Below are 12,103 nucleotides of genomic sequence, written 5' to 3'. Positions count from 1 at the left end.
CTCACCCGGACACCGGGGTTACACCTCTACTCATTAGAAAATATTGCAGGCAGCTACAAAGCAAAAATAATCAGTGAGTGAGAAGGTGTATTAATAGTCTGTATTAACTGCAGCTCTGACAGTCCTGCAGCTGCGTTATATTAATGCACTCGTTCTAATACGCTTCACGTAACCTGAGACTATAAACAGATTAAAACAGATGAAGTAATTGTTGATATGGTGAGGTTTTCTGTAAGGAGATGTTTACGGAAGGAGTCTCCAGGAATTGGTTTGCGGACGTCCCGCATCGTTTAACAGTATAAACTATAAATGGATGAATGTATGATGTGTTGTTTACTAAAGGAGCTAGATAGATAGATAGATCGATAGAGAGACAGATGGATAGATAGATAGAGAGATAGTGATATATGTATATATATATATGAGAGAGAGAGATATAGAGAGCGAGATAGATGGATGGATAGATAGATATAGAGAGAGAGATGGATAGATAGATAGAGAGATAGATAGAGAGAGTGATATATAATATATATATATATGAGAGAGATAGATAGATAGATAGATATAGAGAGAGATGTAGCGAGAGAGACGGATAGGTAGATAGAGAGAGAGAGATGGATAGATATAGATAGATATAGAGAGTGAGAGATAGATAAAGAGAGAGAGAAAGATGGATAGATAGATATAGAGATGGATAGATATATAGAAAGATAGATATATATATAGATATATAGAGCGAGATAGATAAAGAGAGAGAGAAAGATGGATAGATAGATATAGAGAGAGATAGATATATAGAGAGATAGATAGATATATAGAGCGAGATAGATAAAGAGAGAGAGAAAGATGGATAGATAGATATAGAGATATAGATATATAGAGCGAGAGAGATAGATAGATAGATAGATATAGAGAGAGATGTAGCGAGAGAGACGGATAGGTAGATAGAGAGATAGAGAGAGAGAGATGGATAGATATAGATAGATAGATAGATAGATAGATAGATCCATATAGAGATAGATAGATATAGAGAGTGAGATAGATAGATAAAGAGAGAGAGAAAGATGGATAGATAGATATAGAGATGGATAGATATATAGAAAGATAGATATATATATAGATATATAGAGCGAGATAGATAAAGAGAGAGAGAAAGATGGATAGATAGATATAGAGAGAGATAGATATATAGAGAGATAGATAGATATATAGAGCGAGATAGATAAAGAGAGAGAGAAAGATGGATAGATAGATAGATATATAGAGCGAGATAGATAAAGAGAGAGAGAAAGATGGATAGATATAGAGAGATAGATAGATATAGAGATAGATAGATATAGAGAGATAGATAGATATATATAGAGCGATAGATAGAGAGAGAGATAGGTAGATAGATAGATAGATAGAGAGAGAGATAGTGATATATATATGGTGGTAACTAACTTATTACACCGCTCCAGTGCTGATTATTTTCATGTAGCAGCACATCACGGACATATAACCGTACATATGCACTGTAATAGCCAGTTAGATCATTATAATCACATGCCTAATTACACAAAGTAGCATTTAAGGTTTGGCCGCCTGAACAGTTAGTAATTCTGCATTAAGGACCACTATATTGTAGTGTGTGCGTGTGTGTGTGCGTGTGTGTGCGCGTGTGCGTGCGCGTGTGTGTGTGCGTGTGTGTGTAGATGATGAGATCGTTCTGTTGTGCTGGATGACTCCCTCTGTCAGTAACGTGAGTGTGGAATGTGACGGAGTGGAGCTGCTGACGGTACGCGTCGGCTTTCCTGACTCATCTTTACTTCAATTGAGCTTTTCGATCACGAGGTGTGGAGAGCCCCTCAGCCTCCTCTTCGTCTGCGTAAAGCCGCGTCTCGGGTTAATCCTGATCTAACGCCAGCGCGCACCGTCACGTAAACGTTCACACACACTTAACAGCCCGGCCATCGTCCTGTTGCACACAAATAAATGGCGCGTTGGCTATTTTAATACCTTCCATTATATCTAGGTCCCGAAGGTGTCGTCACGGCGTAGAACACTCATTCCTTCACCTCCTCTTTGCTTCATTTCTCCGCTTTTCTCCCGAGGCCCTCCGCGTCGTCAGACTTCTCCCAACGAGCATGAATCACCATCCAACGCTTGCGTCTGTTCTCTAAACCCAACAAAAAAAACAAAACAAATCCAGTCAGGGAAAACAAATGATTACCGCTGGGCTTTTTCAATCAGTGCTGCTGGCGAGCAGGCGCTGGGGTAGTGGAGTGGGCGGAGGAGATAATTAGACAGGGTTAAAAATAACCCCGCTCATTGTTTGCTCTGTCCCACATCCTCCACAGCTATCAGCGCACACATCGCTGACTGTTAGGCCGAACAAAACGGACCAGACAGTGGGGTACCGAATCCCCGTTCAGTCGTCTGCTGGCTGGAGAACTTCCTCGAACGCTCACTGTACGGTTTTGTCGTGAATCGTTTTTTGCAGCGACAGCTGAAGGAGCTTCTTTAGTGCTGATAACGGGAGGCTTGTAATCGGTAGCAATTACGATGGCCTCAATTTGCAGAGCGTTGTGCACCAAAGCGCTTCATAATTATTGGGAAAAGCTGCGTTGATCGAGCAGAATGTAACGTTCACGCATTGTGACGGTCTCATAAAGACAGCTGTTTACTGTTATTAACCCCGCGTTAACCCTTCAGCGTTGTGTTATTATCACTCGGTGACATTATCCAGCTTTGATCCTGGGCTCTGACATAAAATTAAAGATGATGTTCATTTGCATTTTGTGGACTCGAGTCTTATTTTCCTGTTTCCACAGCCCTCACTTCCTGTCCTTTACACCCTGTCCAGTCAGGCAACCCATGAGGCAGTTCACCTGCTCTGCAGGATGCTGGTCTTTGACCCGGTGAGTGCTCCACTTCATTCAGACTTATAATGAAATTCTGTTTTAATTCATCCGTTTATGTATTTGTTTTAAGGCAAGACATTACGGTTGAATAGAGTAATAATTTAAAACACGTCGAATGGATTTCACAGTCCGTCTGATTGCTAGTATTCTTAGTATAGTAGAACTTTTTTTTTCCCCCCCCCCCGCCCCCCGTTTAATGTACCTTTTCATGCAAATGAGATGATTTAATTAAATATGAATGGATTTAATTAAAATGATTATTTCAGTGTGAAAAGGAAGAATATTGCTTAACTCACCAACTATAATTATACATTTCTTGTCATTTCTCGGTGTAAAATCTAATATAAATCCAACAATAATTAACGTTTTGAGAAATCATTGTGAGAAATCATTTTTAATATGCCTTGTAATTAGAGATAGGAGTGAGCGTGGACATTTCATGAAGGCAGGACATCTAGAAACAGATTTCTGTTTCTGAATATAGACCAAAATAATAACTTTGGGTGGGGTTTAAGAGCACACGAGATTTATGAAGGAAATTGAAGTATCATAATGACACAGGAATTGTCATACATATCAGGAAAGAATCTTTTCAGAGACGTGATTATGTCCTGTCGTCGTATACGTATACCCGTATTGTCACGCTGTAACGGCAGGGTTGTTATATTTATAGACGTTCTTGAGTGTTGGTTAAAAAGTTTCCCCGTACACCTGATGTGTTTCTAACACACTCTAAGAAAAGAAAAAAAAAAGGTTATTTTTATAGTTCAGACTTCATCGCTTCCTAAGGAAGATTTTTTTTATTTATTTTTTTCTCCCCCAGTTGTTTATTTGCTAATCTAAACCTCAGAACACAAACATACCTTCTAAAAAACTAATTTAGAGAAATTAAGAGTATTGTGTGCTTGGAAAGTTTAGAAATAACAAGATAGAATAACAATATGGAATTAACAAGATAGAATACTTAAATACAGGGTCTTGCATAAGTATTTACACCCCAGGGAATTGTCCACACACACACGCGCATGCATATATATATATATATATATATATATATATATATAATGTATATATATATAATGTATATATATATATAATGTATATGTGTGTGTGTGTGTGTGTGTATATGTGTGTGTACATGTGTATGGTGTGTGTGTGTGTGTGAGCTCCAAGTCTTCTGGGATATGTTTCTATTAGCTTTGCACTTCCTGATATTTCCATCCATTCTTCTTGCCTAAATTGCTTGGATTGGATGGTGAACAGCAAGTCTTGCCACAGATTCTAAATTGGATGAATGTACGAGACTTAACTGGACTGTTCAGGTTCTTGGTTTTGAAACACCTGTTGGAAGGCGAACTTCAGGTTTTCTTCTAGAATTAGCTTGTATTTGGCTCCATCTGTCTTTCCCTCAATCATGACCGGTTGTCTAGTCCCTGCTAATGAAAAGCATCTCCAAAACGTGATGCTGCCACCACCATGCTTCACAGTGGGGAAGGTGTTCTCGCGGTGATTAGAAATGTTAGGTTTCTGCCAAATGTAGCACTTTGCGCCAAGGCCAAAATATTCCTTTTTGGTGTCATCAGATCCGAGAGATATTCACTTTAAAAAGATCATTCAAGAATGTGTTTTTGTGATCTGTCCATGTCTAAAACCGTTTTTCTCTCCAGTCAAAGAGGATCTCGGCTAAAGATGCCCTGGCTCACCCGTACCTAGATGAAGGGCGTCTGCGCTACCACACCTGCATGTGTAAATGCTGCTACACCACGTCGTCTGGCCGAGTTTACACCAGCGACTTCGAGCCCGTCACCAACCCCAAGTTTGACGATGGCTTTGAGAAAAATCTAACATCAGTGCGGCAGGTCAAAGGTACAGTCTTTCTTTGACTCTGAAATGACTCTTTTTACTGTCTTTTCTTTCCACCCTTTTCTTTCTTTGTTTTTTTTTTCTTGTTTGCGCTGCTCTTTCTTCCTGTTGTTGTTTTTTTTTTTTACTGTATTTCTTTCATTCGTTTTTTCTTGCTGTGTTTTTCTTTCTTGCTTTCTTTCTTCCTTCATTTCTTTCTTTCTTTTCTGTCTAATTGGATTGGATCAGGTCTGGGAGTACGTACCCATCATGCCGTCGTGTGGTAATCGGGGCTCCCGCTGTGCTGCTCGCCCTCCCACTGCTGCTGTTTTTTTTTCCCCCCTCTCGTTTTCCCCCTCCTTTCTCTGAGGCCCTTCCATCAGCGGTGGCCTTTCGCTCTGAGCGGCTGTCAGAGACGGCCTGCAGGCTTAAAAGCAGGCTTACCCTGCGACCCAAAATAGCACTGCCCTTCCTCCTCCTTCCTCTTCCTCATGTCCTGCATGTACTGTGTTACTGCTGGAGGATTAGCGAGGGTGGACGTCAGCCGCCTGGAGACTGAAAGCACATTAGGCCATGTTAGGAGATGAGAGGAGAGGAGAGGGGTTGTTCAGGGTAGTTCGGGTCTATAATCAGTGGGACGTGAGTCAGTTCTGCATGTGGCTTAAATCCTGGGGCAGTGAAGACTGTACAATGTATATTTCCTGCAATGGGGTTTCAAATTTTGAAATTAAAAAAAATGCATTTAAAGACTTTTTTTTTTTCTTTTTTTTTTTCTCTATAGTTTTTTTTTTTTTTTTTTATAAAGCCCCATTTTGTCTGTTTTTCCTCTCCACACAGAGATCATTCATCAGTTCATCCTGGAGCAGCAGAAGGGGAATCGGGTACCTTTATGTATAAATCCCCAGTCCGCTGCTTTCAAAAGCTTTATCAGGTAAGTCGATGTCCCACAGTCTTTTTTCTTACCACAAGAGGGCGCCATTGTCTCTCATTAAGCAGTGCCTGTGTGTAAATTTAAATGTGTTTAAACAACTCCAAACCTGGCACTGTTGGTGGCAGAACATCCCATTTTTAGATAAGCAAAAGTATTGGAACTGAAATGAAAGTGAATAACACTTAATATTTCTTCGCTTGCAATAACTGCATCAAGCCTGTGACATCACCAAACTGTTGCATTTTTCTTTTGCGATGCTTTTGTGTGTTGCATGCTTGTAACGCAGTTTCTTTCAGTTGTTGTTTGTTTCTGGGGGTTTCTCCCTTCAGTGTCCTCTGACTCAGTTGGGTTATTGACTTGGCCAGTCTAAAACCTTTCACTGATAAAGTGGAAGTTCCTGATGAAATCCCGTGTGTTCTGGATCGTTGTCTTGCTGCATGATGAAGTTCCTCACGATTAGATTGGATGCATTTCTCTGTAAATTGGCAGACGGAATGTTTCTGTAGACTTCCGAATTCATTCTGCTGCTACCATCATGACTTGCATCGTCAATAAAGATTAGTGAGAATGTTCCAGAAGCAGCGATGCAAGCCCGAGCCATGACACTACCTCCACCATGCTTCGCCGATGAGCTCGTATGTTTCGGATCCGGTATTTACGATCGCTTGAAAAATGTGTGGGCTCAAACTAAAGGTGTCGTGTTCTAAGTTGTTTAACACATCTTACTGGTGTAAATATCAGGAAATTAAATTCTGATCTGTCGTCTCATATTCATCATTTGATGTCAAGCACAAATATCTTCAGATTATAGCAAAAACAGATGATTTGCCTTGCCGTTCCGATACCTTATTATTTTTATTAACTGATTGTGTAACGAAGAATGGATATGACCGCTGAGAAGATCCTAAAACTCCTAAAAAAGGATAAGATCGAGGCAGTTTTAAAGGCAAATACAAGTTATCAGAATATTTCAGATTTAGAAAGGAAGATGCAAACGTCTAAACGATCGATATCGTTTATTAATAGGCGTTTCTCCCTTAAGTCCCTTAAGGGTGTACAAAGTTTTGCACTGAACCCCCCCCCCCCCCCCCTCCGAGACGCGACGATTCAAATTCAGAGATCTGTTTTGGAAACTAAAGTCGAGTGATGAAATGTAGACGGAACTTTCGAGCATGTTTCAGACACTAGATAGAAACGTGATGGGTTTTTTTTCTCTCTCTTTTATACCTCTGTGGTGTTCTTCCAGCTCGACAGTAGCTCAGCCCTCCGAGATGCCTCCGTCTCCTCTGGTGTGGGAGTAGCTAACGATTAACGACGAACATAACGATGATGATGAGGATGAAGACATGAAGGCGGCGGTGGCGCCAACCCCACACACACACGAGCACACACCTCTGGACTACTGATGCCCCTGAAAGAAAGGAAAACCCCTGCGTAGCATTTCACTGGAGTTAGCCGAGCTCATAGCCGAGCGGCTGACGTGTGTGTGTTTGTGTGTGTGTGTGTGTGTGTGTGTACTGTAATACTAACTAAACCTAAATGAAGTTGTAAAGAAGCAACCACTGCTGATCGGGTCAAGGAAGTTTGTGAATAAATAGAGAGCGAAGGGGCAGGCTAGGCGTGTAACGTACAGTAGAAGTATTTCCACTACTCTGTAGTCTGTACAGTGGCATGTGTAACTGTATGGGTGTGTGTGTGTGTGTGTGTGAGAGATAGAGAAAGAGAGCAAAGTGTGCATGTCATACTTCGACACGTGTCGAAACTCGCAATCACACGCCAAGGGATGAAGACGGCCGGCCTCTATGGACTAGAATGTGTGTTTGATGGAAGGAAGGCTGTGGCCATTCATCCACTATGTACGTCATGCTTTATTTATTCACTGATAGAGGGAACGGGTGCAATCACTCCATATGGCACGGAGGGCAAAAGTGCACTCTCTACCTCTCTCTGTCTTTCTCTCTCTAACTCTTTTTCTCTCTCTCTCTCTCTCTCTCTCTCTCTCTCTCTCTCTTACTCTCACACACACACACACGCCCCTGCCTCCTAGCACTCGTTTTCCAGCTCATCACTGTTTCATTAATTTATTTAATACTAGTGAATTATTTCATAGCTTGTTCTTGGTTTTATTTGGATTTGATTTGATTTTATAGGTCGCTGTATTGTGTCATTTTATGCTCTTTCTCACAATCTTTCAGACGCAGCATAAGAAATCAGTATTGCAGTACATCAGATTGCGTTACAGTGTAGAGATACTAACGGCAAAGCCATGTAGAAGGCTGCCGTACACGGTGGGCGGTGGTTGTTCCCGTCAGCGCTTCATGCTGAAATATAAAGGAGCCGGGCAAGAAGCCGGGCCCAAGCTGCGATGCGTCGCAGACAAACGGGCCAAAATAGAGAGCGGCGTTCCTCAAGGTTCAGTGCTGGGGCACATATAGAATTGCATCCCACATCCCGGCGGTCACACTAGCAAGCGACAAATCTCTCATGTCGCTTGTGGTTTGTTGCTTGTGGGCGTGTAGCGACTGATAGTGTCGCTTTTTTACTTGTGGTGAGAAACAGTGGTATATATATATCTTTTTTTTTTTTTTTTTTCTAAAGGTATCTAGTTAAACACAAATGAATTAACGCACTAATCCGTGTGAAATTTGGTCGCTAGGATCTTCTTTCGTCGGATTAGTTTAGCAAGCAGGGTACTAGATACGCAGACTCACCAGAGACTCCAACAATCCCTTCTGCTTCCTTTCAAGCTTTATTTTTCTTCATAATACATTCATTACAAGTCCGTTTTCGCGTCTCAAACAATAAATGTGAACTAATAGCAGGTTAGAACTAAAGTCTCCGTAGGATTGGTCCGAGGGATCCTACGTTCGGTCGCTCTGCTGCATCGTACAGTACCTTTGCGCAGAATTGAGAAAATCTCGGCTTCGCGACGCGTACGTACGTAGAAAATGAGCGATCGCACGTCGCTTGCTAGTGTGAACGTAGGGCCAAGGTTAACTGCTGAGGTAAATAAAAAGTAGAATCCTGCAAATAAGGATGCAAATAATTTTTTTTTTTTTTTTTTAAATCAGCATACCTCAAGGTTAAATGCTGGGGCAAATAGAGTTCATGAAGGAAGGGGAGACCACAATGCAGTGGGGTAAAATACAGAATAAATGATTTCAAAAGACCTGCACTGTTTTTTGTTTTGTTTTTTGTTTTGTTTCTTCACGTGAATAAGCATGAGTATGGCTCCTGCATATACTCAGCTGCCATCATGAAATATGACTGAGCACTGTAATGCCAGTAGTTACGCAACAGCTGATCTAGAAGGAATATAGATATCTAATTATTTATGAAGCGTGTATTGAGGACGGCGATGATTTACCATAAACATGATGCGATCAACAGCCATTCCATGCTAACCATGAAATACTCCCCCCAAAACAACTTGTTCCTTAAAGACAAGTGCGCGAGTGAACGTGCATGTATGAATCCAAAGCATGTGTTTCCGCCTGCCTGAAGCGTCGCCCCGGCGATCGCGAGGGTCAGTGACATGTCCTCAACCCTGCTATTGTTTTTTTTTTTTGTTGTTGTTGTTGTTGTTGTTGTTGTTTTTATTTCTTTTCATTTCCTCTTTTTTAAATTTACTTTGTTGTTGTTGTTATTGTCGTTGTCGAAGAACCCAGGGAAGGAAGGCATCATTTCACCTTCATCTCTTTCACACTGTCCATAACACAATCTCTCAGAAAGGATAAAAAAAATTTAAAATTCTCAAAAATAAACAATATTTAATATATTTTTTAGAGGACTATTTTTTAATTTCTTCCTTAAATGTGCTATGGCATGCTTTCCTCATGATCCACTGAATATGGTATGTAAATAAGTGAGTAGTTGATAGATAAAACAACAGTGAAAAGAAAGATGTACCGTACTTTAAAAAAAAAAAAAAAGAAAGAAAAAATGGAGGGGGGAAAAAAAGAAGAAGAATCAAACACAAAACAGTACTGCTGTATAGAGGTCGCATTAGCCTGCACATTTTTTTAGGGCTGTGAAATTTGCTTTTATTTTTGAGACTTGCATATAATTGTACATATTATTTTTTTTTCCCTTTTTTTTTTTTTTGTTGTTGTTTTTTAGGTTTGTTTGGTTTTTTTTCCCCCTGCACTAAAAAAAGTGTAGATAAAAACATAATCCAGAACAGTATGATTATGGAAACAAATGACACATAACCAATTATGTTAATTGTCTTGTGTGTACTGCAAAGCTGTGGATATGAGTAGTCTAATGAAGTAGAACCCTTTATTATTATTATTATTATTATTATTATTATTATTTGATTTTTCTTTAAGGAAACACTGAACTGTTTGTGTATATGTATATAATGAATTCACATTGTTGGTCTCTACCTCTGGAGCTCAGTGACTTGGTTGTTTACCTCCACACGTTTTTAATTTAATGTGGAGATTTAAAAACTTGAATGTCCCTTCCAACTTTTATATTCCTAGAAAACCCTGTGCAAAAAAAAATTACAAAAAAAAAAATAAAGAAAGAAAAATAATAATACTTAAAATAGCAATTGGTTGGAGGTGGGCCCATCCTATCCTTGTACAAAATTCCATATTTCCACATTTTCCCAACTCAGTGTTTTTCCGACTGTTAGATCACACCAATCATTTTTGTCATGTGATACAACCCACGATGATTGGTATTCTTTACTGAAAGAGGTTGCGTTCAAATTTGAAGTACAAGTACATGGCAGTGCTAAAATACTTTGAGCAGGTATAGCATGTTGAAGATAACCAATGCCAGACTAAATGGAGCGCGTTTTCATGAAAGAGACTAACCTGTAACATGTATTGGGCCAACTCGAGAGAGAAAATATGTTTAAAAAAAAAACAAAAAACCAGGTACTACTCATGCTGTCAAACGTTTTTATAAGACATTTGAAGTTTCTACTCAGAGGTAATGGTATTTGCATACATTTTATGATATATATGCTTAAAATAAGGAGATAGCTTTGGATATAGCTTTGGATGGCATGAAAACAGAGGTGGAGATCAGAAGGGACCGGAAAGACTCCAGATGTATTATGTGTTTGAAAAAAAAAATAATAATAAAAAAAAATACAAAAAAAAAAAAAAAGTGGCCGGTCTTTTTTCAAAAGTGGAGATTTGAAGTACAGTGGTGAAGCTCATTAAATGTTGACATTTATGAAAACGAAACAAACTTGTGTGTTTTTCTTACGTTTTTCGGCTAGCTTTTTTCATACCCTCCCATTCTTTATGCTACACTATGCAGTATATTACAGTATGTGGTCAAAAGTAAGCGGACACCAGATCATCGCACCCATATTTGGTTTTTACGCAAACTCTTGCCACAAAGTTGGAAAAACACAGTTGTCTAGAATGTCTTAGTATGCTGTAGGATTCGTTTCTCTTCACTGGAACTAAGAGGCCCAGATCTGTTCCAGCATAACGATGCTCCTGTGTACAAAGCGAGCTCCATGAAGACACAGTGTGTTAAGGTTGGAGTGGAAGAAATCGAGTGTCCTGCACAGAGCCCTGACCTCAACCCCACTGAACACCTTTGGGATGAACTGGAACACAGACTGCACCCCAGACCTACTCAACCAACATCAGTACCTGACCTCACTAACGCTCTTGTAGCTGAGTGAACACAAATCCCTACAGTCACGCCCCAAGATCAAGTGGAAAGCCTTCCCAGAAGAGTGAAGCTTATTTTAACAGAACAGTGGGATTAAATCTGGAATGGGCTGTACACAAACTTTTGGCCAAATAGTGTAGGTACCATCAGGCACATTGTTTTTTTTTGTTGTTGTTGTTTGTTTGTTTGTTTGTTTTGTTGGTTGGTTGTCTTTTTTTAGGCCACTAGTGTCCATGTAATTTGGGGTGGTCCACCATTCAAAAATCAAGCCAGTGGAACGTTTTGTTTGTTTGTTCGTTTGTTTGTTTTTTTTGTCATAAATTGCTATCAATTTTAGAAAATAAAGGAGGATATAAAGACTGACATACAGTCATGTCCATAAGTATTACGACAGTGACCCTACAATGGATTTGAAATGATGCAATCAAGATGGGAAGTGTAGACCTTACATTACAGCCATTTGCAGAATCCTTCCATTTTCACAGGCTCAAAACTAATTGGACAAATTAACATAATCATAAATATTAGGATTAATTTTGATACTTGGATGCAAATCCTTTGCAGTCAATGACTTCCTGAAATCTGGAACCTACGGATATCATCAAATGCTCAGTCTCCTCCCTTGAGATGCTTTGCCAGGCCTCTACTTCAGCCGCCTTCAGTTGCTGCTTGTTTTTGGGGTCTTTCTGCCTTCAGTTTTCTCTTCAGGAAGTGAAAAGCATGTAAACTAGGGTTGAGGTCTTCAGACATTTCATTTGTTTGCCTTAAGAAGTCCTTCAGC

General features: G+C 39.8%; 1 protein-coding gene across 1 annotated transcript in view; it reads left to right on the top strand.

The window, feature by feature from the left end:
* The window catches only part of nlk2 (nemo-like kinase, type 2), a 95,591-nt gene extending 85,026 nt beyond the window's left edge, over nucleotides 1-10,565 (top strand). Inside the window, exons 8-11 of the mRNA XM_053647563.1 lie at nucleotides 2,814-2,900; nucleotides 4,571-4,769; nucleotides 5,583-5,676; nucleotides 6,923-10,565. Coding sequence (XP_053503538.1) covers nucleotides 2,814-2,900; nucleotides 4,571-4,769; nucleotides 5,583-5,676; nucleotides 6,923-6,977 — 435 coding nt within the window. The 3' untranslated portion in view covers nucleotides 6,978-10,565. The remainder of the gene's footprint in view (nucleotides 1-2,813; nucleotides 2,901-4,570; nucleotides 4,770-5,582; nucleotides 5,677-6,922) is intronic.
* Nucleotides 10,566-12,103: the final 1,538 nt, after the last annotated feature.

This window comes from Ictalurus furcatus, chromosome 17 (genome assembly GCF_023375685.1).
Source record: "Ictalurus furcatus strain D&B chromosome 17, Billie_1.0, whole genome shotgun sequence".
Classification (NCBI taxonomy): Eukaryota; Metazoa; Chordata; class Actinopteri; order Siluriformes; family Ictaluridae; genus Ictalurus; species Ictalurus furcatus.
This window is presented reverse-complemented; position numbering and strand designations above follow the sequence as displayed.